We start from the raw sequence: 23,367 nt of genomic DNA on the forward strand, positions 1-23,367 counted from the left end.
AACCAGACTAACCATTGAGGTCTTTGGTGGAACTGTTCATCACAATTGCAGACAGAATGAAAGGCTGTCCAGCATCTACCCAAACAGTCTCTTCTTGGATATCCACTTGTTTTCGATTATGCTACCAGCTGACAGATGTGATGCCCCGGAGAAGAGTTTTGGCAGAGTCAAACAGGTCTCAGGTAGCTTCTGCAGCTTTTCCCATCTTGGACATTTGCAAGGTGGCAACCTGGTCATTATGCCATACGTTTGCCTCTCATTATGCCATCTCTCAGCAATTCAGAGACGATGCCCGGTTTGGATGAGTAATCCTCTGTTCCCTATTCAAGTAGACTCCGAGCCAGCCTCCAGTTTGTACTGCTTGTGAGACCTACAGTGGAATGGACATGTGCAGTCACACAAAGTAAAAAGAGTTACTAATCTTTTCCCGTGATTGTTGTGCATGTTCATTTCATGATCCATCATCCTTCCCCTCTCTATTGGAAGCTATCCAGTAGGAAGGAACTGATGGGTGCCAGGGCCAGCTCTGCCATTTATACCTGCGTGCAGTAGCATGGGGTAGCAGAGGGCGCTCGGGTTGCTCCGATGGGTACCACTGAGGGAAAAATCTGACAACTGGGCACGACTCACCTAGAGTAGAACATGTGTAACACATCCTGAAGAACAACAGTTACAGTAAAAGGTTAGTTAAAGGTTTCTGTTTCCAATATTGTACATTGGTCACACTAAACATTTCTTCCATTTTGAGTGAGATTCCCTGTTCTTAAAATGGGAAATACCACTGCATAGATCTTTGAATATTATTGAGGAAGAAGGGGATAGATTTGGACATGACCACTTATATGTGCAGGACAAGAGAGGGACAGGCTGAAGATGACTTCTAGATTGTGGGTTTGGATAGAGGTGGTGTCAGTAGTGATAGAAAATACAAGGAGGAAGAAGCGTTTTAAACTTTTAAGTAGAGAGCAAGTCATACAAGAGGATATGTTGGAGAGTCAGACTGAAATGTGAGACTGGATTGATGGGGACCTGTCAGTGATTGAAAGGTATAACACGAGTTTTATAAAAGGAAATAGCCTTTGAAATACAAGTGATGGTGTATCTTCAACTCTATTACAAAAATAATCTACCTTTAAAAATGTGGTCTTTAGAGGTTAGAATGGAAGTCTATTTTTGTTGCAATAGCTTATCTCCTCTAGTTTTTCATAAATTCACATCCATGTTAGTGTCAGAATGAAAGAACAATTAACTCCTTTGAAATAGTGATTTTTCTATGTAAAAGCCTTTAAGTAGTGACCTGCTTTTTCTCATATTTGAGCTCTAAAAGGCAAAATAAGCTTTTCAAGAGAATTAGAAGTCCTAGTTATCTAATTATCTAACGTTGAGTCCGAAACTAGGAAAACAAATACAAAAATAGTGACATACTGTGAAAACTGGATAAGACATATGTGATAGACCCAGGCCAGTTGGGTACAGCAGAAGGCAGATATACTGGCCACTGGATTAACAATTTTCTGTTCCCTGACTGACCAGAGCAGGGGCTGCTCCAGGCTAATGAGAACACCTGACTCCAATTAACCTGCAAAGAGTCAGGTGAGGGCATTAAGCTAATGTGACCACCTGACTCTAATTAAGGCCCCACTGATACTATAAAAAGGGTTCACTCCAGTCAGGCAGAGGAGAGCCAGGGGAGAGGAAGTGCGGCTGAAGGGCTGGTTAATGAAGACACCCTCAAGTTATGATAAGGGAGCTTTAAGGTAAGGGTGAAGAAGGGAGAAGCAGGAGAGCTGTGGGGAAGTGGCCCAGGGAAATGTAGCAACTCTGGCAGTGAAAGGTTGGCTGCCAACAGCTGCTACCATTAGGGTCCCTGGGCCGGAACCCGGAGTAGAGGGCGGGCCCGGGTTCCCCCCAACCCGCCACTACAGGAACACCTCCTGGGAGGGGAAGCCAGGAGGCTAAACTGTTCTAAAACAAGCCCTAGGGACAACAGAGACTGTGGGAGTTCTCCCACCAACCTCCTTGCTGGCTTATGATGAAAAGGGCTCAGTAGACTGTAACCCTGGCCCTAGAGAGAGAAGGGCTACGTGGAGGGTCACAGAGAGCCACTGAGGCTAGCATATACCGCCTAGAAGCGCAGGACCCGCGGGGACAAGGTCAGAGCTCTGCCACACATATTTACATAGCTACTTTTTCATTATAGGCCTTCATCTTGCCCTTTCATGCAGAGTGGTTCTTTTCTTGTCTGCTATGCAGATCTCCACTCATTTTAGATTAGTCTTCCCTGCTGCTCTCTGAATGGGTTGCAGTGTATTGATTTTAAACTAAGTGCAAATATCTACATGTGCATGTGAAGAAGGCGTCAGCATGGTAGCTGTGCAAACCCCTGCCTCTTTGTTGTGGTCAGTTGATTGTGACACTGTGTGTAAAGTTTGGGTTTTTTGTGAGTGTAAGGTTTCCCCTCCCTCCATCTGAATAAACTAGAATGAACTATAAAATATTTTGTTATGGCATTAAACAGTTTTTCTGTTGTGTTTTGGGGGTTATTACCCTTGTGTTTCTTTCTAAAATGTAATTGCTTCATTGCCTGGATAGTTTCGCATAATTGATCTTCTTGGAAAATCTAGGTTCAAATTTTGTCCTGAGTGAGGACAAAACCAGATGCCAGTAGTTGTTGATGTAGACCTGATCACATTTCAGTTAATTCAGTTCTCTCATTATTTTCCATAGGCTACTGTTGAAATTGAGAGATTTAAAAATGTTTTTTGGATACGGTATTTTCTCTCATGGGTGGGTTGCAAAACTTCAACCATCTAGTTTCCCTTGATGGCAGCAGCTTGCGTATGGACAGGCTACTCTGCCTACAGTGCCAAAAAAGAAACGAGAGCTGATTTCACTATCTTCTGTGAATTCTTTGCATCAATCCTTTCCCCTTGTTCTTCATAACTGGTGCCTGGTTAATCCTTTGTGCCTGGCATATGGTTTCTTTGGGTAGATCTGTTTGTACCATTGCTGATATTATTCGCTTTTTCTTATTATTACATAGGCAATCACCATTTGAGATGCTGATATTTTTAGCACTTAAAATGATGGAGTCTTCATTTTGTTGGTTTACTTCCACATCATCTGGTCCCAGAGTTTACACTGAACATATAAAGGATCATCCAGCAAAAGCTTAAAAGCACTGGGCCTAGAGATAAGTTCTGTGACTGCTATGTAACCATAATGAGACAGGAATGCAGACTTTTCCTTGGCACCCCTCTGATTTCTTCCTCTGATGCCTGTAGGGGATCATTCCTATCCATGACCTTAACCTGTGTGATTTTTGTCTCTTTGAAGTTTCGTTGAGCCTTTCACCTATGCATTCAGTATCAAGGCTCTGTCTGGCTCCAGAAAAGTTCTGGAGTTAGCTTTTGATTCATGTAAATGATTGTGTAGGATGTATATCCTCTGGAGAGGTTAGATGGCCTGGTTGTTTAGGGGAATGGTTCCCCCTTCTGAAGCTAGAAGTCATGCATTCAAATGTGTCTAGTGGGAGGAGTAAAAATTGCTGTGGCTTTATATTTTACAATGGTTCCTTCAGACCTTGAAATCTATGAATCTCTGTGAAAGAGGGAGGAGTTTTTCTTAGGATATTCCTTCATTCCTGGAAAACTTCACAGGCTGAAAGACTGCAAAATGCTAGCTGGATATGTCCAGGGATACTGGAAAATTGCAAGGAATTTGTTTTATTTGATTTACCAATAGGGAGGGTGTGGTGGGGATTAAATGTTTGTGTTCCAGAACATTTCTCAGCAGCAAGGTTGATGGAAAGATTAATTCTGGTATATCCCCTGGCTGCTTGGGGCTCAAGACGAGACACTTAATCATTCTCTTGAGAGAACATGCAAGTACAGCGCTTATTGATGATTGGAAATTCTAAACACATGCAAGTCATTTTACACTAAGTTCAGGTTCTCCATGTAGAGTAATGTTAAAACCATGTCATGAGAAAATACTGTAATTCTTGCTTCAATATAGTAGAACCCATGTTACACATAGGTTTCAGAAAACTGGCAGAAACCTTCAGAGGATCAAGGCACTTGGCTTAGCAGACTTTAAAATCTGCAACACAGCCAGCTGGCCGGCATCCCCAGTGCCAGCTGGCTCAGCAGCAGAAGAGATGGCAGCTGTGCTTTGGGAACCCTGCACACAGAGAGGAAGCCATGCTGACAGGGGAAGCTCTGAAAATCTAGTGACACAATTAAGCTCTGTTAACTAAGATTAGTCAGTTGGGATTATGTATTAATTCGAATCATAAATGTGTCTTTTCTCTCAACGAGATAATACTGTATCTTCCTACCACTTTTTTTTGAGTTCCTGTGTCAGTTACTCATGGTAGCACGGTTGGATTAGACTTCTATCACAGCAAGTCATTGGCTGTTTCTTGGTCACTATCAAATTTCAAATGAAATAGAAATTGGAAGTAATCTAAAATTTGCAGGACTACAAGTACACCATGTAGTGTACCTGATTTAGCTGTTCTTTTCCACGTAGTACGAAAATAGAGAAAGAGAAAAAGGAGCATGCTAAGCTACATGGAATGATCCGTACAGAAATAAGTGGAGCTGAAATTGCAGAAGAGATGGAGAAAGAAAGACGGTTCTTCCAGCTTCAGATGTGTGAGGTAAGGTTTAACATAGAATACAATTGTTCCATTAATATTTTTAAAAAGGAAATTTGAGACAAGATAGATTCTGTGTTATGACAACTGTTGCATTCAAAGGAAACTTGAAGTTTTTTATTGGACTCAGGATATTAAACTTCTTTGCCCTGCCACACTAACTTCAACAAGGAATCTACATTCTCTACTATTTCACGTACAAATACATTATAGAATCACCCATGTCTCATTCAATACATTATTAACAGATGAAATTAAACAGTTAGTCTTCACACTACCACTACACCACAAATTATTTAGGGTTTAGGCTGCTATCTGTAGCAGTGGTGTAATATGAAAATCTCAGTTCCACATCATTGGGCTGGTATTGAAAAACAAACCGCCATTAGTAATGGACTTTGCCTTTCACATTCTTCATGATGATAGTAATAATGTAACAATGTTTGTTTGTAATTGTGTAGCATTTGATGTACCGCTCCCACCCTTTTTGGTTTCATGTTACAGGGAGCCAGACTTTAAGACCCGGTTAGAAAATTGAGCCTCTTCTATTGAGACATTCTAGATCAGGGGTGGACAAAACTGATCTTCTGAGCTGCATACGACAATCTTCAGAAGTTTGAGAGCCTGGGTGCGCCTGCCTGGGTTTGGGGCTTCAGCCCCATTCATGCTGAAGCTCTGAGCCCTGGCAGGTGTGCCCCATGGGGCTGAAGTCCTGAGGCACCCCCCTCCCCCATCCCCACTGGTCAGAAGCCCCTATCTCACCAACCTGCTGCAAGGCAGAGGTCCTGAGCTCCCCCGCCCCCAGTCTGGTAGGTGGAGAAGGAGGGGACGTGGGGGACTCTGTGAGCCGCACTTTAATTGTAAAAGAGCTGCAGGCGGCTCGCGAACCACGGTTTGGCCACCCCCGCTCTAGATTCTAGTGTTGGTTGGAGCTAATTGATTCCACATGCTGGTGTGATGTGGCGATTCATTAGAAAAGCCCTGTATTCCTATACAGAGTCTAAGGGCTGGTGTACACTGGCAAGTTTCTGCATAGTAAAGCAGTTTTTAGTGCTCAAACTGAAGACGTGTACACACTGCCAAGCCATTTTGTGCGCAGGAACTCCTCAGTTGCAGCGCTGCAAAAAAAACCCCACCTCGACGAGAGTTGTAAGGCTATTTGTGCAGAGGCTCCAGCGCTCTATTGCCAGTGTAGACACTTGATTGTTTTCTGCACTGTACTTGGCCTCCAGAGCTGTCCCATAATGCTGCAAGTGATCGCTTTGCTCATTGTTTTGAACTCGGCTGCCCTGGAGACATGTGGCCCATCCCTTTCAAAGTACTGTTTCTGACAGCCATTGCGTGCTGTGCTGATCTGCTCTGCGATACAAAGCAAACCATTATTGTGGAACGCTCATGCTCTTGAACGCAGAGGGGTGTGCGTGCGTGTGATTGCTGTGCAGAGAGCCCAGGGAGGGAGGCGGGGGCTGATGTCAGGGTTTCCCCTTCCCCCTGTCTCAGGACTGGTTGCTTCCTGACGCTGTCTGAACTTACAAGACAGCATGCTGACACACTCTGTCCCCCAAAACACACGGTCTCTCTCCCTGCTCCATACACACACGCACCCTGTCAAACACTCTTTCCCCCACCCCCCACTTCAGTTGAAAAGCAGCTGGCAATGTAGTTAGGATGTCCATGGAACAATGGGATTGGGAAACCTGCATCATGTGATGCTGACACTGTCCCATGAGGTATTGGAAACCCTTCCCAAAGCAGCCTGTGGCCAGTTGCACAGTGGGATAGCTACCACAATGCACTGCTGTCTTTGCCATTGCAAGAGGTGCTGATGTGGATGCGCTCCAGCATCACAAGGAGCACAGTGTGGACACGCAACAGCGGTTTAATTCCAGCGTTTTAATAAAAGTGATATAACTTGTGGCTCAGAAACTTTCCAGTGTAGACATACCCTTAGACTGAGTTTTTCAAAGCTGACAAAGGGATTTGGACCTCCATTCATTTTAAAAGGGAAATGGGTGTCCAAATCCTCTGGACAGCTTTGAAAATCCCACTTGAAAAATTTGCTGCTTTCCACTTTCCTCAAGCCCTCACTAGTTCTATGTAGGAGAAGCTCAAATACTGTGAAGATGAGCACATCATAAGAACCTGCTGTATAGGATAATGTTCCTGATGTTGCTACAACAGTGAAAAATTGTAGGAAAAAAGAATGGTGTAGATGAGATCAAGCTTGGGGCTTTTGAGCTTAGTTGAATTCTCTTCACTTTAAAAAAGCTGAAAGTACTTTGTATGAAGCTGGTTGGATGCTTTCATCAATTCAATGCTTCATTTGAACAAGCACAATAAAATGAAGCACTGAAGGCTGTGCTTGAGTATTCAGTCATACAGAAAGGATTAAATATATTCCATAACCATATCCTGTAGACAATAACGTTCCATGGTTTATGATCTTGAATAGGAAGAAGAAATAAATTAAATAAACCTATACCACTTTGAAGCTTTCATTTTGCAAGATATAATATATTCTCCAGTTGTTGGCATTTCAGTTTAATTTTAGTGATACTTCAAAAATTCCTACAGAATTTCTGCAGCCCTTATTATAGCTTGTTTTCTTTGCTGTGCAATAAAATCCTTATTTTTTTCTGTATGAAGCACTGCATTTTGTGTGTGTGCATCTCTTGCTTTCCTTGAGTTCCTTCCTTCCCAGTCTTCTTTTAAAAAAATAATTTAAAAAAAAAAAAAAAAAAGTCAGAGAAGAAGCAGCTCAGCTGTTACAAGAAGTGCTCTATATGTGGTTGTAAAGTTCAGCATTGCCAGTTCTCACAAATTTATTATGGGTGACATGATTTGACCCCTACTTTACAGAAGCTCATGATGATTTGAAGAGCTGCAGCCTTCACATGATTTTGGAGAAGCAAAATGAGAGAGATACCCCTTTCCCTTCCTAAAATGCCTTAAGGCTTAGAGGAAGGTGCATTAAACTGCAAGGCCAGAGACCATGAGTTTTTGGTCCTAGCTCGTCCACTGAATGCGGTTGATATTTCTGTGCCCTTCATAACCCTTATTTTGAGTCAAGGTTTCATAACTTGTGGGAATAACTATCATTTGCCAGTTTCACAGAGAAGATAACTAAGAACTTGCAAAAGGTCACTTCAGTCAGAGCTAGGAATAGAACCTAGCATTCTGAGATAATAGAGTTTTGTTATCCACTCTGCCACACCTTTCAGAAGGAACATGTCAGTTTAGGTCAGGGGTGAGCAAACTTTTTGGCCTGAGGGCCACATCTGGGTGGGGAAATTGCATGCAGGGCCATGAATGTAGGGCTGGGCAGGGGGTTGAGGTGCGGGAGGGAGTGCGGGGTGTGGGAGGGGGTGCAGTGTGCAGGAAGGGTCTCAGGGTAAGGGGTTGGGGCAGAGGAGGGGTGTGGGGTGTACAAGGGGGCTCAGGGAAGGGGGTTGGGGTGCAGGAGGGGATGCGGGAGGGGGATCGGGGCAGGGGGTTGGGGTTCAGGAGGGGTGTGGGGTGTGGCAGGGGGTTGGGGTGTGGCAGGGGTCTCGGGGCAGAAGGTTGGGATGCAGGAGGGGCTTGGGGTGCGGGCTCCGGGGTGGCAGCGGCGCACGCCAGGGCAGGCTGCCTGCCCACCCCAGCCCCGCGCCACTCCTGGAAGCAGCCGGCACCATGTCCCTGCCGCTGCCCGGGGGAGGGAAGAGGTCTACATGCGCTGCCCTCGCCTGCGGGTCCTTCCCCCGAAGCTCCCATTGGCTGCGGTTCCCCATTCCCGGTCAATGGGAGCGGTGCAGGCCCGCGGCGCCCCGGGGGTGGCAATCCCATGGGCCGGATCCAAAGCCCTGATGAGCCGGATCCGGCCCATGGGCTGTAGTTTGCTCACCCCTGGTTTAGGTGCTTATGTGTAACAGTGTAAATCTGTGTCATACTGTAGCTGCTAGATTACATGTAAAGATTTGTGACTGCTACTGATATGTTTATGAATGCGGTTGCCTGTGGTCGGAGGGGATTGGGTTCAATGACTCAGGAGGTCCCTACTAGTCCTGTGTTCCTATTGTTTCCATGTTAAGAGATTTAGGATCTTGATTTCAGTGGGGCCAGGATTTCACCTGTGGTTCTTTAGCTCAAGAGGTAGAGGCTCATGTTTTAACATCCAAAGGTCCTGTGTTATTTTTACATTTGGCTATGCTGTCTGTAACCACTAGACCTCAATCTGCTCCCAGATCCAGGAGTAGAAACCAAGAATCCTGATGGTGACCAGTGTTTTTCTGCTGTCTCTCAAACACTTGCGTAACCCACTGACAATGTATATGTTGTGCTTCCCTGGAGGAGTTGATCTATGTAAAGGAAAACTGTGCTTTCCCCTACTAGTTAATCCTGTAGCTGAGGTGGATTTGAAGGCTGTGGGGGCAAACCATGCTGATAATGTGGGGGTTGAGGAAAAATACATATATATTAATTTTAACATAAGGATCCTGGAATAATCACTAGAATGATTTTATGTTACAAAACATACCAGCACAACATCTAAATTCACTTTTAAATATTCATTTTACTGTTGCATTTTTATTTGTATGTGGTTAATGAGAACTGTCCAGTTAAGAATAGGTACTGCAGATTTAGGCCTAGTCTACACTGGGGGGGATCGATCTAAGTTACGCAACTTCAGCTACGTGAATAATGTAGCTGAAGTCGACGTACTTAGATCGATTTACCGTGGTGTCTTCACCACGGTGAGTTGACTGCTGCCGCTCCCCCGTTGACTCCACCTGTGCCTCTCGTGGCGGTGGAGTACAGGAGTCGACGGGAGAGCACTCGGGGATCGATTTATTGCGTCTAGACTAGACGCGATAAATCAACCCCTGCTGGATCAATCGCTGCCCGCTGATCCCTTAGTGTGTTTGAGACTAAGCAAAGTGTGGGAGATTTTGCCTGTGTGTCCAGAGAGTGGAAGACCCTGCCTTCAGAAAGTCAGAATTTGATTAGTTAAATGTATCTTTCCAATAAGCAAGCCTTGTGCCTCGGGGCATTGTTAATGTGATAGAACCTTTCATCTGTAGGTCACCAGTTTGAATCCTGCCCTACTCAGCAGAGATTAAAAATTATTTTAATTTAATGGATGTTTGGTGGCCCCTCCATGAGTTGACTTTAGGACAGTGGTTCTCAAACTTTTGTACTGGTGACCCCTTTCACATAGCAAGCCTCTGAGTGTGACCCCCTTCAAATAAATTAAAAATACTTTTTTATATATTTAACACCATTATAAATGCTGGAGGAAAAGCAGGGTTTGGGGTGGAGGCTGACAGCTTGCAACCCCCCATTTAATAATCTTGGGACCCCCTGAGGGGTCCCGATCCCCAGTTTGAGAACCCCTGCTTTTAGGGAGTCATAGTTCCAGCTCCCACATCACAGACTCGCCATCGTCCTTTGCACTAAACTGCAAGCTCTTCAGGGCAGGGACCATCTCTTATTATGTGTTTGTATAGTGCCCAGCACAATGGGCCACTGATCTTGGTTGAGTCTCTAGTAAGTGCTCCTCCCACAGGATCCAACATCACCATGCTCACTATACCTCTGAGACAGTTGGCAATGCTGAAATTGTCACATACACACAATGCAGCTGGACAGGGGAATGCAAAAATCAGAAGATGGACCAAAACCGCGTTCTCCCTCACCCCCCATTTCATGATTTGTGATTGGGGTTGGCAATACTGAAAATCCCTTCTGGCATATGAACATGTTTATTGCCAGATAGATGTATCGTGGGCTTGCACCATGGCTGGCTTGACTGTGAATGTGCATCTAGATGCCACTGTTTGGTTACAGGAGGATTTCCTGAAGGCCCTCCAGATCTCCCTCATGCTTCTTGTGATCTGACTTTTAATAGGCCTCAAGAGTTAAAGGGCTAGGTTTTGAGTTAGCAACAGACGAGTATCCTAATTGGATATCAAGACTTGACATTGACACCAGTTGTTTGAGGTTTGGTTGATGCCCTGAGGTCTCTCTTCCACATGGTCAAATTTTTTTCAGCTTTTCGAAATCTGTTGTGGTTGTTAAAGCTTGTTAAAATATAATTGAAAATAATTTTAAAATTACCATTCCTATAAATCACAAAATATGAAAAAGTAATTGATCTTTCATTAATTTTACTTCTGTGAATTTCTGTTTTAACAGTACCTTCTGAAAGTCAATGAAATCAAGATTAAAAAAGGAGTTGACTTGCTTCAGAATCTGATCAAGTATTTTCATGCACAGTGCAAGTAAGTTTTATGTTTCTTTGTTTCAATAGTTCAAAAGATTCTATAGTTACAATATTTTGCATTTTCATGGAAACTGGTAGCGGCAATAACTTTTCCACAAATATTTTTGTGTGTCTTCAAAATAGATCTAAGACTCAACTGAACATGTTTCACTGCAGACTTTTGACATACTGATTTGGTCTAATAGATCAGTTACTGGTTTGTTGCTATATTACTTAATATGAAATGAGGTGTTAGATTGAGCTAATATTGTGGCATGTTGTCGTCTGCAACACATAATCACCACATGATCGCTTGTCGTGTTTAGTAGTCTGTCCATGGAAGGGAGCGAGACAGATTGGCCTGCTGGCTTTGAAATCTTTCTGAGTCTACCTATCAATGAGCAAAGTCAGTTCTGTTCTCTCTAAAAATACATTGGGTAAGCAATAGCATAGAAGTGTGTTGAGAGAATGACTTTACTTTATTTCTAGCTGAATGGAGAACTTCAATAATGAGAAACTCAGAAACCCTCATTAGACTGCAGGATACTAGGACTTGTTTTACTCTATTTATTTTTGACAGATTGATAATATAGCAATAAACTCATTATTCTGAAATGTGAATGACATTATCAACCTGTTTAGCTCCATAAACCTCCCTCTTAAAAGAATACCATCAGGTTGTATAAAAGTAAATTTTCTTTGCTGTACTAGTAATACTCAAAAATCACTTTCATTGTTGACAATCTTTGTCATTCATCTACTTTATGCATTTCATTGAGCTTGGGCAATGAAAATAATATTTTTGCCATGTGGTTCACAATGCTGCTATATTTGTGTTGCAAACACTGCAGAGTAATATTTAATGTAAACAAACTGTGTGTGTGTTTGCTGTATTTTTTAATCATGAAAATGTTAAAAATGTTCAGAATGTTTTTATTTAATAAAAAAGTTCTGGAATAGATAGGATAAGGGAACACGATCATAGTTATTCGAACTGTCTGTGCACATGCATATTCGGGCCACACATACTTATCAAATGCTTGGCAACAAGTGATTGCTTGGGTTCCTTTGAGAAGCGGAGGGATCTTCCTTTCTATTGGAAGCTCCCATCAGATCCTGAGACACTGGACTTTAAAAGTCATGATGTTTTTATATGCAGAAGAACCGTCAGTGTTCTAAAACTGGGGTGTGTGGGGGGTGGGGTGCTGCGGAAGAGATTGCATATTTTAGTGAGAAAGAGGAAAACTTTTTGAACAGGTTGATTTTAAATTGATGTCAGGGGTTTTTTTTTAAGCTGTTCAGAGAGCTGGAATGTTAGAATGAGTTTGCAAGAAGATGGATTAGTGGGCAGATTTGCAGGTGAATTGGTCCAAAGTGCATGAAATGAATGTATCCTGTGGCCTTGCAGTTTGAATTTTCATAATTTGTTGCATGGCTCTCACTTCTATGTATATGGAGTCTGTGTGTATATACATTTACTAGCTTCTGCCATGTCTCTTTCTTCAGTAAAGTGCTTTTAACAGAAAAGAACAAAATAGCTTGAGCATTAGAAATTAATTCTAACAATACTATTTCCTTTCTGTTTTTTTTTTTTTTTTTTTTTTTTTTAAGTTTCTTCCAGGATGGACTGAAAGCAGTTGAAAGTCTCAAGCCTTCAATTGAAACACTCTCAAGTGATCTTCACACAGTAAGTAGCAGTCTGCCATATTGCTTTTTCAAATTTTGTGTTTATTAAAGAAATCTAATCTTTTTGATTCAGACTTATTGAGTAGAACTTTGAGTAGATTATAAAACTGTTGTTGTTGTTTGTATTGCTGTAGTGTGTAGAAGTACTAGTCATGGACCAAGAACATATTGTGGTAGGTGCAGTATGAACATAGAACAAAAAGGCAGTCTCTGTCTCAGAGAACTTACAGTCAAAGTATAAGACAAAAGCAGATGGAGACAGACACACAGGGGAGTACAAGTAAACAGTGAGACAGCATGGTAGGCAGTGGTCTCAGCACATCAGCAGCCAAACCATTGTCAAGTTTTTTGTAGGCATATGGGTAAAGGAACTTATTGTTTCTCTCTGGTATTTTCATACTTGTTGATCATTTGTCAGGAAATCTGAACCAGTTAAGCAGCAAGCTGTAAAGAAATGTGTTAATATAAATAGTAACACATTAATTTTTAACCTCTGTCATGTCTGCATCTGTACTCTAGATTAAACAAGCACAGGATGAGGAAAGGAAACAACTAATACAGCTTAGAGATATTTTAAAATCAGCACTCCAAGTTGAGCAGAAAGAGGTGAGCATATAAGGTGATTTAACTTTGAAATACCCATTGTAAATACAATTCTAATTTAATGTTAGTATTTGAAGTACAAACAATTATTTATACCAGCAATATAAATCTGTTCTTTGTTTTTGGTTAAATTATTAATCTTTTTGTCTTGATGCTGATGTTAAGTGCTTCTGACAATTTTTTTTAAAGGAAGGAATCCTTGCAGACTTTTAGTGAGAGTTTGCAAAAGGACTTCCCTGCTTGTCTCTTTCTAGTATTGTAAAATGCTTGAGTGGTTTGGGCAGTGGCATGAACTGTAGATGAGTGGTTCTTTCTCAAACTGAGAACGAAAGCACTTTGATATCAATAAGACCCAGGCAGTAAAGAGCTTATCTAGTAAATGTAGTCTCAAATACCAGTAACATTATTTTTAACTAACATAAATCCAAACCCCCAAATGTCTCATCTACAACAGTAACAATGGAGCTGGAAGTTCTGCTGCAATACCTCACCTCTCAAAGATGTCAGTATGTTGAGTCACTTAAACTGTTCCATCGATTAAATTATTCATCTGATTAGAACAAATGCAGTCTTCTGAGTTTTAACCAGGATTTCTCAGTCAGGTTCTAAACATACTGAGGGAGCTTCAGCCTGCAACCTATGGTTTGGACCCAGGCCTCTTGTGGCTGATTATAATCTAGCCTGGAATATTGGGTTTACCACTGGCTGAGATCATCATTGGTTTCCCTTGTTTAGACAAAGTGGCACTTTTCTTCTTTCAAGTAGTTGTTGGATCTGTCACAGTTCAGGGCAACTACACCTGTATCCCCTCTCCATGGTCCACCAAGGGCACCCACTGTAGGCTCCTGGCTCCTCAGCCATCACCTCTCATGGGCAGAGACCTGTGTCTCTCTCCCTCCTGACCAGGGTTTTTCAAGGCTGCACATCTCCCTGCCTTCACTGTGATATTCCAGCAAGCCAGACTGTCTAAGCAGGTCAGTGTCTGTACTTTGGTATGCCAGGCATAATTGCCCGCAGTTATAAGTTACCATGCAGCTCTTTCTAAGCAAGCACATTTATTCTTTAAGTGAAAACATTACAGAGAAAATGTATTAAAAACAATAAAGGAACCTAAACATATGCTAAAAAGCTAAACAAAGATCACCCCAGTTCCGGGCTCCGGAAGGTGTCATTCCTGAAGAATTGTGGCTCCCTTGGCTGGATGGTCTTGTAGTGTTGCTGGATCAGAAAGGAGGCCCTAAATCCATTTTAACTCCAACTACTTATCCCAAAGTCCTTTCTTTGTCTGTTGGTCTCTGAAGGATCTAGTTTGGACTAGTATATGCAAGCGCACCCAGGAGAGGGGCATACAACTTGGCTGATTTGCCTTAATCAGCACCTACTGTTTTTAGTTCCTGAAGGAGGTGTGGCAGGTGTTCCCCGCCCCCATGGAATACAACACAATCATACATAAACCATTCATTTAAAACAGTGGACCCCAAAGATACTTAAACTTAATTCAATAAGGTCTTCCAAGGATATGCAGAAAATTACCCCATCTGTCACCGGTCCATAAATAAAATGACAAGTATAGCACTTTTGCCTGTCTCAGCTTCTCTCTTGGGGAGAGATTATTGAGGAGGTTGTTGTGGAATAACTAGTATCTTCCTTGACCTCTTTCAGTCTGGCTTTACATTTGGGCTTAGTACAGATGCTGTGCTGCTTCTTGTTCTAGTCATGGCCGAATGACTATTAATTAATCATTGGAACAGTTTACCAAGGATTGTAGTAGATATTCCATCACTGGCCATTTTTAAAATCAAGATTGGACATTTTTCTAAAAGATATGCTCTAGTTCAAACAGGAATTCGTTTGGGGAAGTTCTATGGCCTGTGCTATGCAGGAAGTCGGACTAGCTGATCAAAATGGTCCCTTTTGGCCTTAGAATCTATGAATCATGCTTATAAACCATTCAGCAGTCTTGGATACTGTTTTCTGTGAGATACTACTGATATGCAAGGGTGGATGGTGTTAAGTTTGTATTGCTCAGTTCTTGGAGAGCTCTAAGAAAAGAGTTTTGGGCAGTTTCTCATTTGTCCAGAGGGCTTTCCTATTTGGGGTTCTACAGTTTTATGCAGTCATCTCTCATTTAAAATATATCTGAGGCTGCCATTGGTGAAGAAGGTAAGACACTTTGAACTGTAGTGGCTCACAGATATAAGCTTCTTTTTCATTAGACACAGATGGGCTGGGTAACTCTACTTTCCACCCCTGGCCAAGGTAGAACTCTCTTGGCTAAGAGTTCACTGAAGCTCAGTCCAAACAAGAAAGAGGTGGTGCTTGCAGGTTGGAGAAGATATTTATTAGCTCTTTGAAGGGGCTATGTCTGCCTTTTGTTCTGAGGTCCTTCTGGATCCTTGCACCATGGCCGGGCTCCAAGGTGGCAGTAGTAGCTGAATGCTTTTTTTCATCATCAGTCTGAAAGGCCATCCTCACGAGTCAAGCATAGCCATTTTTACTTCCAAATCCACCACTGTGTGCTATGCTTCCTGCTGTTCTTTAAGATCACTTTGAAAACCTCAGCTAATACGTAATGTACCTGCTTCCTTTACTATATGATGTCTGTTCTTCTTGGGTGGTGCCCATTATACCTCTGTTCCATAAACAATACCAGTTTGTTTCGAGGTGCAATTTCAGATGTCGACCTTAATGTATAAAATTCCACATGGTTTGGGTCCCTATACTAGCCTGATATTTGTGACTTACTGGAGGACAATTGCTAACAGTCCTCAGATTTAAGTTCTGGGGAGCTGGGGGCAAGTAGTCTGTTAGTGGAGACAGAGAGTACCTTGGCTCTGGAATTTGCTTCTCCTCTTGATCAGAGACTTTTGCCCTTTACTACAAATTGAAAAGACTTCAGTTTTAACTCAGGCTGTGGCTTGAGGAAGATGGCCTGAGCCAGGTTGAGTTTCATTGCTATTTGGGAGGTGGTTTCTCTGAGTCTGTGTCTTTTTGTGCTTGTTAGTATTTGTATTAATGTTCCCAGTGCATGTGATGAGCACATTGTTACAAACTGAAAAAAAGTAATACAAACTTGTATGTGCTTAGAAGTAGTAATAAGGCAGTGATACCAATACAAATTTTTTGGGACTATGTTAAGTATTTTGTCAGGTTTAAAAGTACATGTGAAAAAATAGCTTTAAACAAAATGTTCTGCTAATTTCACAATGCATGATTCTTTTATTTTGCTAATCTGTGTTATGCATAGACATGCCCACTTTCCTGCAAGATATTAAAAGTAATATAATTATTTGAAAAACATTAAGCACTGGAAAACGAGTCAGTTTTGATAGTAACTTACTGTACAACAAACTGTTATTCAGTCTAATTCATTACAATGTAATTTTTTGTACTGTAACCGATTTTTTTTTCCCTCCTAAAATGCATTTACCTTTTGTGACCGAAGTCTAGGAGAGTAAGTGTTTCAGTGTTTTTTATAAATAGTACGTTGCATGATTTCCATATGGATTTCAAGAAACAGGATTTTTCCTTGAAAAGTATTTGTTTTGTCTGTATGCAAAAGTTGTTTCCCTTTTCCTTTGTGTTCTTTGAATTGCACAAAAAGATATTGGGTTTTTAACGGGGAAAGAAAATGTATTAGTGCAAATCAGATTTCAAAACTGACTATTCTTTCTTTTTGTTGGAAATCAAATCCGGTTGCTTGATTTGGTCTACATAAGAGCTCTGTGTGTGTGTGTGTGTGTGTGTGTGGTTTTTTAACCCATTTCATGAATGAACTAATGGAAATGTTGTATATTGTCCCTATTATGTTTTTATGTACATTTACAGTGAACACCTGTTGTTGTGACTGTATGCATCATTTCCCCTTACATGCAACTTCCCAAAACTTGATTTGCAGCACAACTTCCTTTCAATTAGTCACTGAAAATGAATTCAGCTTGTGTTTGTTCACTTTGCTTGGTAGTTTTATTTTTTTTTAAATGTTAAATGTGTTTTCAAATTGTAGAATACATATAAGTTCAGGTATTAACCTTGAGGCGCAATGACTTCTTGGTTTCTTTTCACCTTTTTGACTCCTCTGCTTCTAAAGGGTTAACAATAAAACTAGCAAGCAACAAGACTACAACATAGCTATAGGATTCTAGTGAGTGGAAACCAGTAATTCATTTACTAGACTGATTTAATATGTTCCATGTTAATTTTATATCAGTTAGGCTAACTGATAAGTCTCAAAATGTAGTTGTACATGGGGAATAATCAAGTGGGTGTGTTTCCAATGAAGTCCCAAAGGTATCAGTGTTTGGCCCTCTCTACTTAACATATTTATCAGCGACCTGGAAAGAAACATAAAATCATCAATGATAAATTTTGCCTATGACAGACAAAGTGAGGGAACGGTAAATAATGAAGAGGACAGATAGATGATACAGAGCGATTTGGATCATTTGGTGAACTGGGTGCAAGCAAACAATATATAAGAACATGCAGAAAAACATAAGAACGGCCATACTGGGTCAGACCAAAGGTCCATCTAGCCCAGTATCCTGTCTTCCAACAGTGGCCTATGCCAGGTGCTTCAGAGGGAATGAACAGATCAGGTAATCATCAAGTGATCCATCCCCTGTCACCCACTCCTTGCTTCTGGCAAACAGAGGGTAGGGTCACCATTCCTGGCCATCCTGGCTAATAGCCATTGATGTACCTGTCCTCCGTGAATTTATCTAATTTTTTTTGTTTTTGTTTTTAACCTTTTTATAGTCTTGGCCTTTACAACATCCTCTGGCAAAGAGTTCCACAGGTTGTCTGTGCGTTGTGTGAAGAAATCCTTCCTTTTGTTTGTTTTAAACCTGCTGCCTATTAATTTCATTTGATGACTTCTAGTTCTTGTGTTGTGTTTTAATATGGCTAATTGTATACATCTAGGAAAAGAGAATGTAGGCCATACTTACAGGATGGGAGACTCTATCCTGGGAAGCAGTGACTGGAAAAAATTTGGGGGTCCTTGTGGTTAATCAGCTGAACATGAGCTCCCAGCGTGATGCTGTGGCCAAAAGAATTAATGCAATCCTGGGATGCATAAACAGGAATCTTAAGTAGGAGTAGAGAGGTTACTTTCCCTCTACATTTGTAGCCAGTGTAAGCACTGCTGAAATACTCTGTCCAGTTGTGGTGCACACAATTCAAGAAGGATGTTGATAAATGGGAGAGGGTTCAGAGAAGAGCCATGAGAATGATTAAAGGATTAAAAAACTTGCCTTATAGACTCAAGGAGCTCAATCTATTTAGCATAACATAGAGAGGTTTAAGGGGGTAACTTGATTACAGACCATAACGTATCTGCAGAGGGAATAAATGTTTAATAATGGGGTCTTCAGTATAGCAGAGAGAGGTTTAGTATGATCCAATGGCCGCAAGTGGAATAGACAAATTCAGATGGGAAATAAGATGTAAATTCTTAACAGTAAGAGTAATCATTGGAACAATTTACTAAGGGTTGTAGTGGATTCTCCATCATTTACAATTTTAAAATCAAGATTGGGTGTTTTTCTAAAAGTGTTCTAGGAATTATTTTGGGGAAGTTCTCTGTGTTGTAGAGGAGGTCAGACTAGATGGTCACAATGGTCCCTTCTGGCCTTGGAATCTATGAATTTATTACTTTATATTCATTCACTTCTTAAAAAGTTAGGTTTGAAGGTAACTGTAATGCAGTATTTATTGAGTTCAGTAAGCTAAAGACCCCTCTCTAGTTCTCCTGGAATCTGGCCTATCTAGGCCAGTGCTAGGTAGGATACATCTTTAATCTCCATTGATTATGGTAGCTATGCCAGAGGGGCTGGCTGTAAGAGGTTCCTGCAGGCTGGGAAGCTTGAGCGATTCATTGGAGAATATAAGGAATTATAGAAGAGAGGGTGTGAACTCTCAAAGGCTCCAGTGGGAGTGATGCTAGGAAACACAGAAAACATAGGGCTTTTGGAAAGCTGTGGGGAAGAGAGGAGCAGAGCTTTGTGTTGTAGTCAGAAGTCAATGGAAGAGTCTAAATTGACTGACATATTTGACTCACAGGCAATGTGTATATATTGATGTAACTAGCTGAAACCCCACTGTCAGTCACAGCTGTAGATGGGTCAGTTGCTTGAGATAACAATGACCTTTCTTGGGCTTTTTTAGTGTATGGAGATGGATTGATAATATAAATGCAGTTAATCATCTCTTTCATGTTAAGAGAGCATTGCTTTGTGTTTATAAAAATAATCCCTTCTCAGGTCTCTTGAAATATAGATACAAGTTAAAAATAAAACTCTGCACTAAAGATGCATAGCAGGCTAGTTGTAATTTGTGTTCTCCACCATTTTATTATACAAATTATTTTCTGGTGGTATTGCATTAAGACAGTTAGACTTCTTAAATTGAAGATGGGATTATCCTAGCATGTTTCTCTCGTTGGCACAGAACACTCCTACATGACAATGTTTTTACTGTTCCACTTACAAATAAAATGCCTGTCACTTGTTTGTTATGGTGTTCAGCTTGGTTTAGAAGAAAGTCTTTATAACGCTATAAATTACTTCCTCTAAAGTGTGGTTATGGTCAGAGAAGTGACTCACTGTAAATATGCGGTAATAAAATGACTCACTTATTTCTGCACATATCTGCTCTTCAGAGCTGAAGGGGACAAGGTACAATTTCAGAGTTTTGCATGCTTTAAAAGGTCCTGATCTTTTTTGTGATAACAGCCATATGTTTAAAAAAGACAATATCCCCTTTTTAGATTTGGCTTGTACCCCACCACTGTGAGGAAATGGGGAGTTCACTAGAGGATACATCGTGCCCTTCTGATGAGGTCACTGGGTCTGGTTCTGCAGTGCCATCTGTGAGCTGTACCCCTGTACATCTGAATATGCAAAGCAAAGCTAAAAGAGTAGGGGCTCTGCATATGGAGAAAGCATGCTGAGACTGGCCAGAAAGATACTAATTATATTGGTGATTTGTCATATGGAATCTAGTCCAGTAGGAACTAGACTAAGACCATGAACTTAGTTGTCACAGGCCTCTGAACAACCATCAGATGGTAACAATTTTGGGCCCTATTGACTTGGACTACATTTTAACAAGCTGTGTGTCCCATCCCCTAGTCTTACTTTCCTAATATTTTTAAAATAGTCTATTAGTACTAATGCACGTGATCTAAAGTGTCTTCTTCTTTAGCTGAGGAAAGCAGTAAAGTTGTATTATTGGGTTCCCGATTTGGCAAAACATAAAACTGGGTGTAAACAGATGAAAGGAATAGACAGTACTCCAAAGAAGCCACAAAAAATAAAAAGAAGCAGCAAAATACTAAGTATGTGGAAACCCCAGTTAACTGTTGGCCTTGGAGGTCATCTGAAACCTTAAGATAATCGGGGGAAGGGGAGGTTGGACAACTGGGAGCTTCAGCTTCTGGGAGAGCTAAAGTTCTACAATGCTGAAACTAAACTCCTTCAGTGCCTCTAAACTTCTCAGGAGTAGCATTTCCGCACTCAGGACAGGGACAGAGCGATGGGAGGGAAGTTGCAAGACAGGTAGGAGGAATAATGAGTCCTGAGCAAGGCAGAGAGTGTAGAGCTGCCCACAGAGCTGGTTAAAGTCCGTGGCTTTCTCTTTTTATATACAGTAGTTGAGTACAAAGATAACAAATAATAGATTCTTAGCTCCTAAGAGAAATAGCATGGAATATATTAATGCCACCACTGAGAGCGCATTATGGCACATTCAGTGTTAAACAGCTAAAGATAAATACCAGTATGCGGATGATTTTGGATTATTATTTTTAAACTACACAAGAGATCTTAAAAAAAAAAAAAAAAAAAAATTGCCTATAAGTTTGTGACTTGATGTATTTGTTCCTGGCCAAGTATCAAAAAAGCAGTGCCAGACTGAAGTTCCAATGTCTAAGGTACAGCTCAGATAGCTCAGACACACACAGGGACAGACACATGCTTTCTGTCATTTGACAGCTGGGATACCTGGATAGCTAGATACACCTTTATACTCAAGTCTTTGATCACTGGTGGGGGAAAAAAAATGGTGGGGGAGGAAAAAACCCATAACCCTGTTCCACTTTTATGCATGGCAGTTGGATATGCCAAGACAAATAGTTCTGCATAAAATAGTCTGGCATAAACACATCTATACAAAAATAATCCTAATTAAAAAATAAAATAAAACCGTGATCTCCTCCCAAATTCATAATCTTTGGAGCACTGTATTTAATGTATATACACCTCTACCTCGATATAACGCTGTCCTCGGAAGCCAAAAAATCTTACCGCGTTATACGTGAAACTGCGTTATATTGAACTTGCTTTGATCCACCGGCGTGCGCAGCCCCCTCACCCCCCGGAACACTGCTTTACCGTGTTATAGCCGAATTCATGTTATATCGGGTCGCGTTATATCGGGGTACAGGTGTACATTTAATACATTTGAGACATGCTATGTCACCTCTTTGGCAAATGAGGGATTTATTAAATTAACAGGCTTATTTCTTAGATGTTCAATTTATTCTTTTTAACAGGTTTATGCTTAGGTATTCTCAGAGATTCATTTAGGTGAGCTTCACTTCTCCATTTTTCCTCCCATGCTTTAATCCTCCACCATATATAACTGGATGTGTATTGCTTACTGTAATGGTAGACAGGGGAGCTTTTTTTTATGAATAGGCAAATCCATGCTGTCGGACTGTTGTTGATATGGCATGAGCCAAACTCACTGCTACATATTTTTTCCTAAGGGGATTAAAAAAAGGTATGATTCTTGCTATCCTTGCCAGGATTCTACTTCGTTCAGAGCCGAAGGTCCAGAATCAACTAAAAATTCACTGTGGTTTGGTTGAAACAATTCTTTTAAGAATCACTTTTGCATATTTCTACTAATTGGGATACATGCCCTGGTACTATTGAAATTGAGGAACTTGTAGAAAGCAGTGCCCCTTGGGAATCATGCAGGTTGTGCTTTTTAAGTCCAGATGTTCCTGATTTGTGAAAGGGCCATGCCCCCCAATGGACTCCCTTCTGAGCTCTAGCAGTAGTGGGTGAGGGGAAGCCTCTTGAAGCATGTTTCTAGTGGAATGTCAAGGTTCCCATGGATCTGTGCTGCCTGGGCACCCAAGCTGGGCAATGTGGAACAGACTCCATGGAGGAACCTTTTTTCTCCTATGAGCTTTTCCATAAGAAGGTGCAGTTGGGCCTGCAGATAGCAGCATTCTTTGATGGTTTACACACAGGAATTTTTGCATAGATTGGAAAGCCTGTTGTTTGATTATGATTTAGATTAAAAGGAACCTAAGTGGTGGTGGTGAAGCCAAACAAAAAATAAGAACACCTGCAGAGAGCTTTCTAAGGTGGTGGGAATGTGCGCATTGACAGCCTGGGGTTGTGCAACACACGCTATTCCCTTACCAGTCTGGTGGGGAATTCACTGAAAAGTTAATGCAGCTGAAGCCTGAGACTAAGGGTATGTCTACACTATGAAATTAGGTCAAATTTATAGAAGTCGATTTTTTTTAGAAATCGATTTTATAGTCAATTTTGTGTGTCCCCATTTAAGACCATTAAGACCATTAACTCGGCAGAGTGCGTCCACAGTACCGAGGCTAGCGTCGACTTCCAAAGTGTTTGACTGTGGTAGCTATCCCACAGTTCCTGCAGTCTCCACCGCCCATTGGAATTTTGGGTTGAGATTCCAATGCCTGATGGGTCAAAAACATTGTCATAGGTGGTTCTGGGTACATGTCATCAGGCCCCAACTCTCTCCCTCCCTCCGTGAAAGCAACAGCAGACAATCGTTTCGAGCCTTTTTTCCTGGGTTACCCGTACAGACGCCATACCACGGCAAGCATGGAGCCCGCTCAGCTTACCATCACCGTACGTCTCCTGGGTGCTGGCAGACGTGGTACTGCATTGCAACACAGCAGCAGCTCATTGCCTTTTGGCAGCAGACAGTGCTTTACGACTGGTAGCCATCATCGTCATCTCCTGGGTGCTCTTTTAGCTGACCTCGGTGGGGTCGGTCAGGGGCGCCTAGACATAAATGGGAGTGACTCCAGGTCATTCTCTTTTTAAGTTTCGTCTCATGGAGATTCAGTCCTGCCTGCAGTCGTACTGCACCATCTTCTGGCGAGCACCCAGGAGACGACAAT

General features: G+C 41.6%; 1 protein-coding gene across 2 annotated transcripts in view; it reads left to right on the forward strand.

The window, feature by feature from the left end:
* The window catches only part of ASAP2 (ArfGAP with SH3 domain, ankyrin repeat and PH domain 2), a 173,997-nt gene that overhangs the window by 75,586 nt on the left and 75,044 nt on the right, over nucleotides 1-23,367 (forward strand). For both annotated transcript variants that reach the window (XM_026655319.2, XM_026655323.2), the window contains exons 6-9: nucleotides 4,534-4,663; nucleotides 10,835-10,920; nucleotides 12,513-12,588; nucleotides 13,107-13,193. In XM_026655319.2, coding sequence (XP_026511104.1) covers nucleotides 4,534-4,663; nucleotides 10,835-10,920; nucleotides 12,513-12,588; nucleotides 13,107-13,193 — 379 coding nt within the window. The remainder of the gene's footprint in view (nucleotides 1-4,533; nucleotides 4,664-10,834; nucleotides 10,921-12,512; nucleotides 12,589-13,106; nucleotides 13,194-23,367) is intronic.

This window comes from Terrapene carolina, unplaced genomic scaffold, assembly GCF_002925995.2.
Source record: "Terrapene carolina triunguis isolate 2854851 unplaced genomic scaffold, T_m_triunguis-2.0 Scaffold42, whole genome shotgun sequence".
In the NCBI taxonomy this organism is placed as follows: domain Eukaryota; kingdom Metazoa; phylum Chordata; order Testudines; family Emydidae; genus Terrapene; species Terrapene triunguis.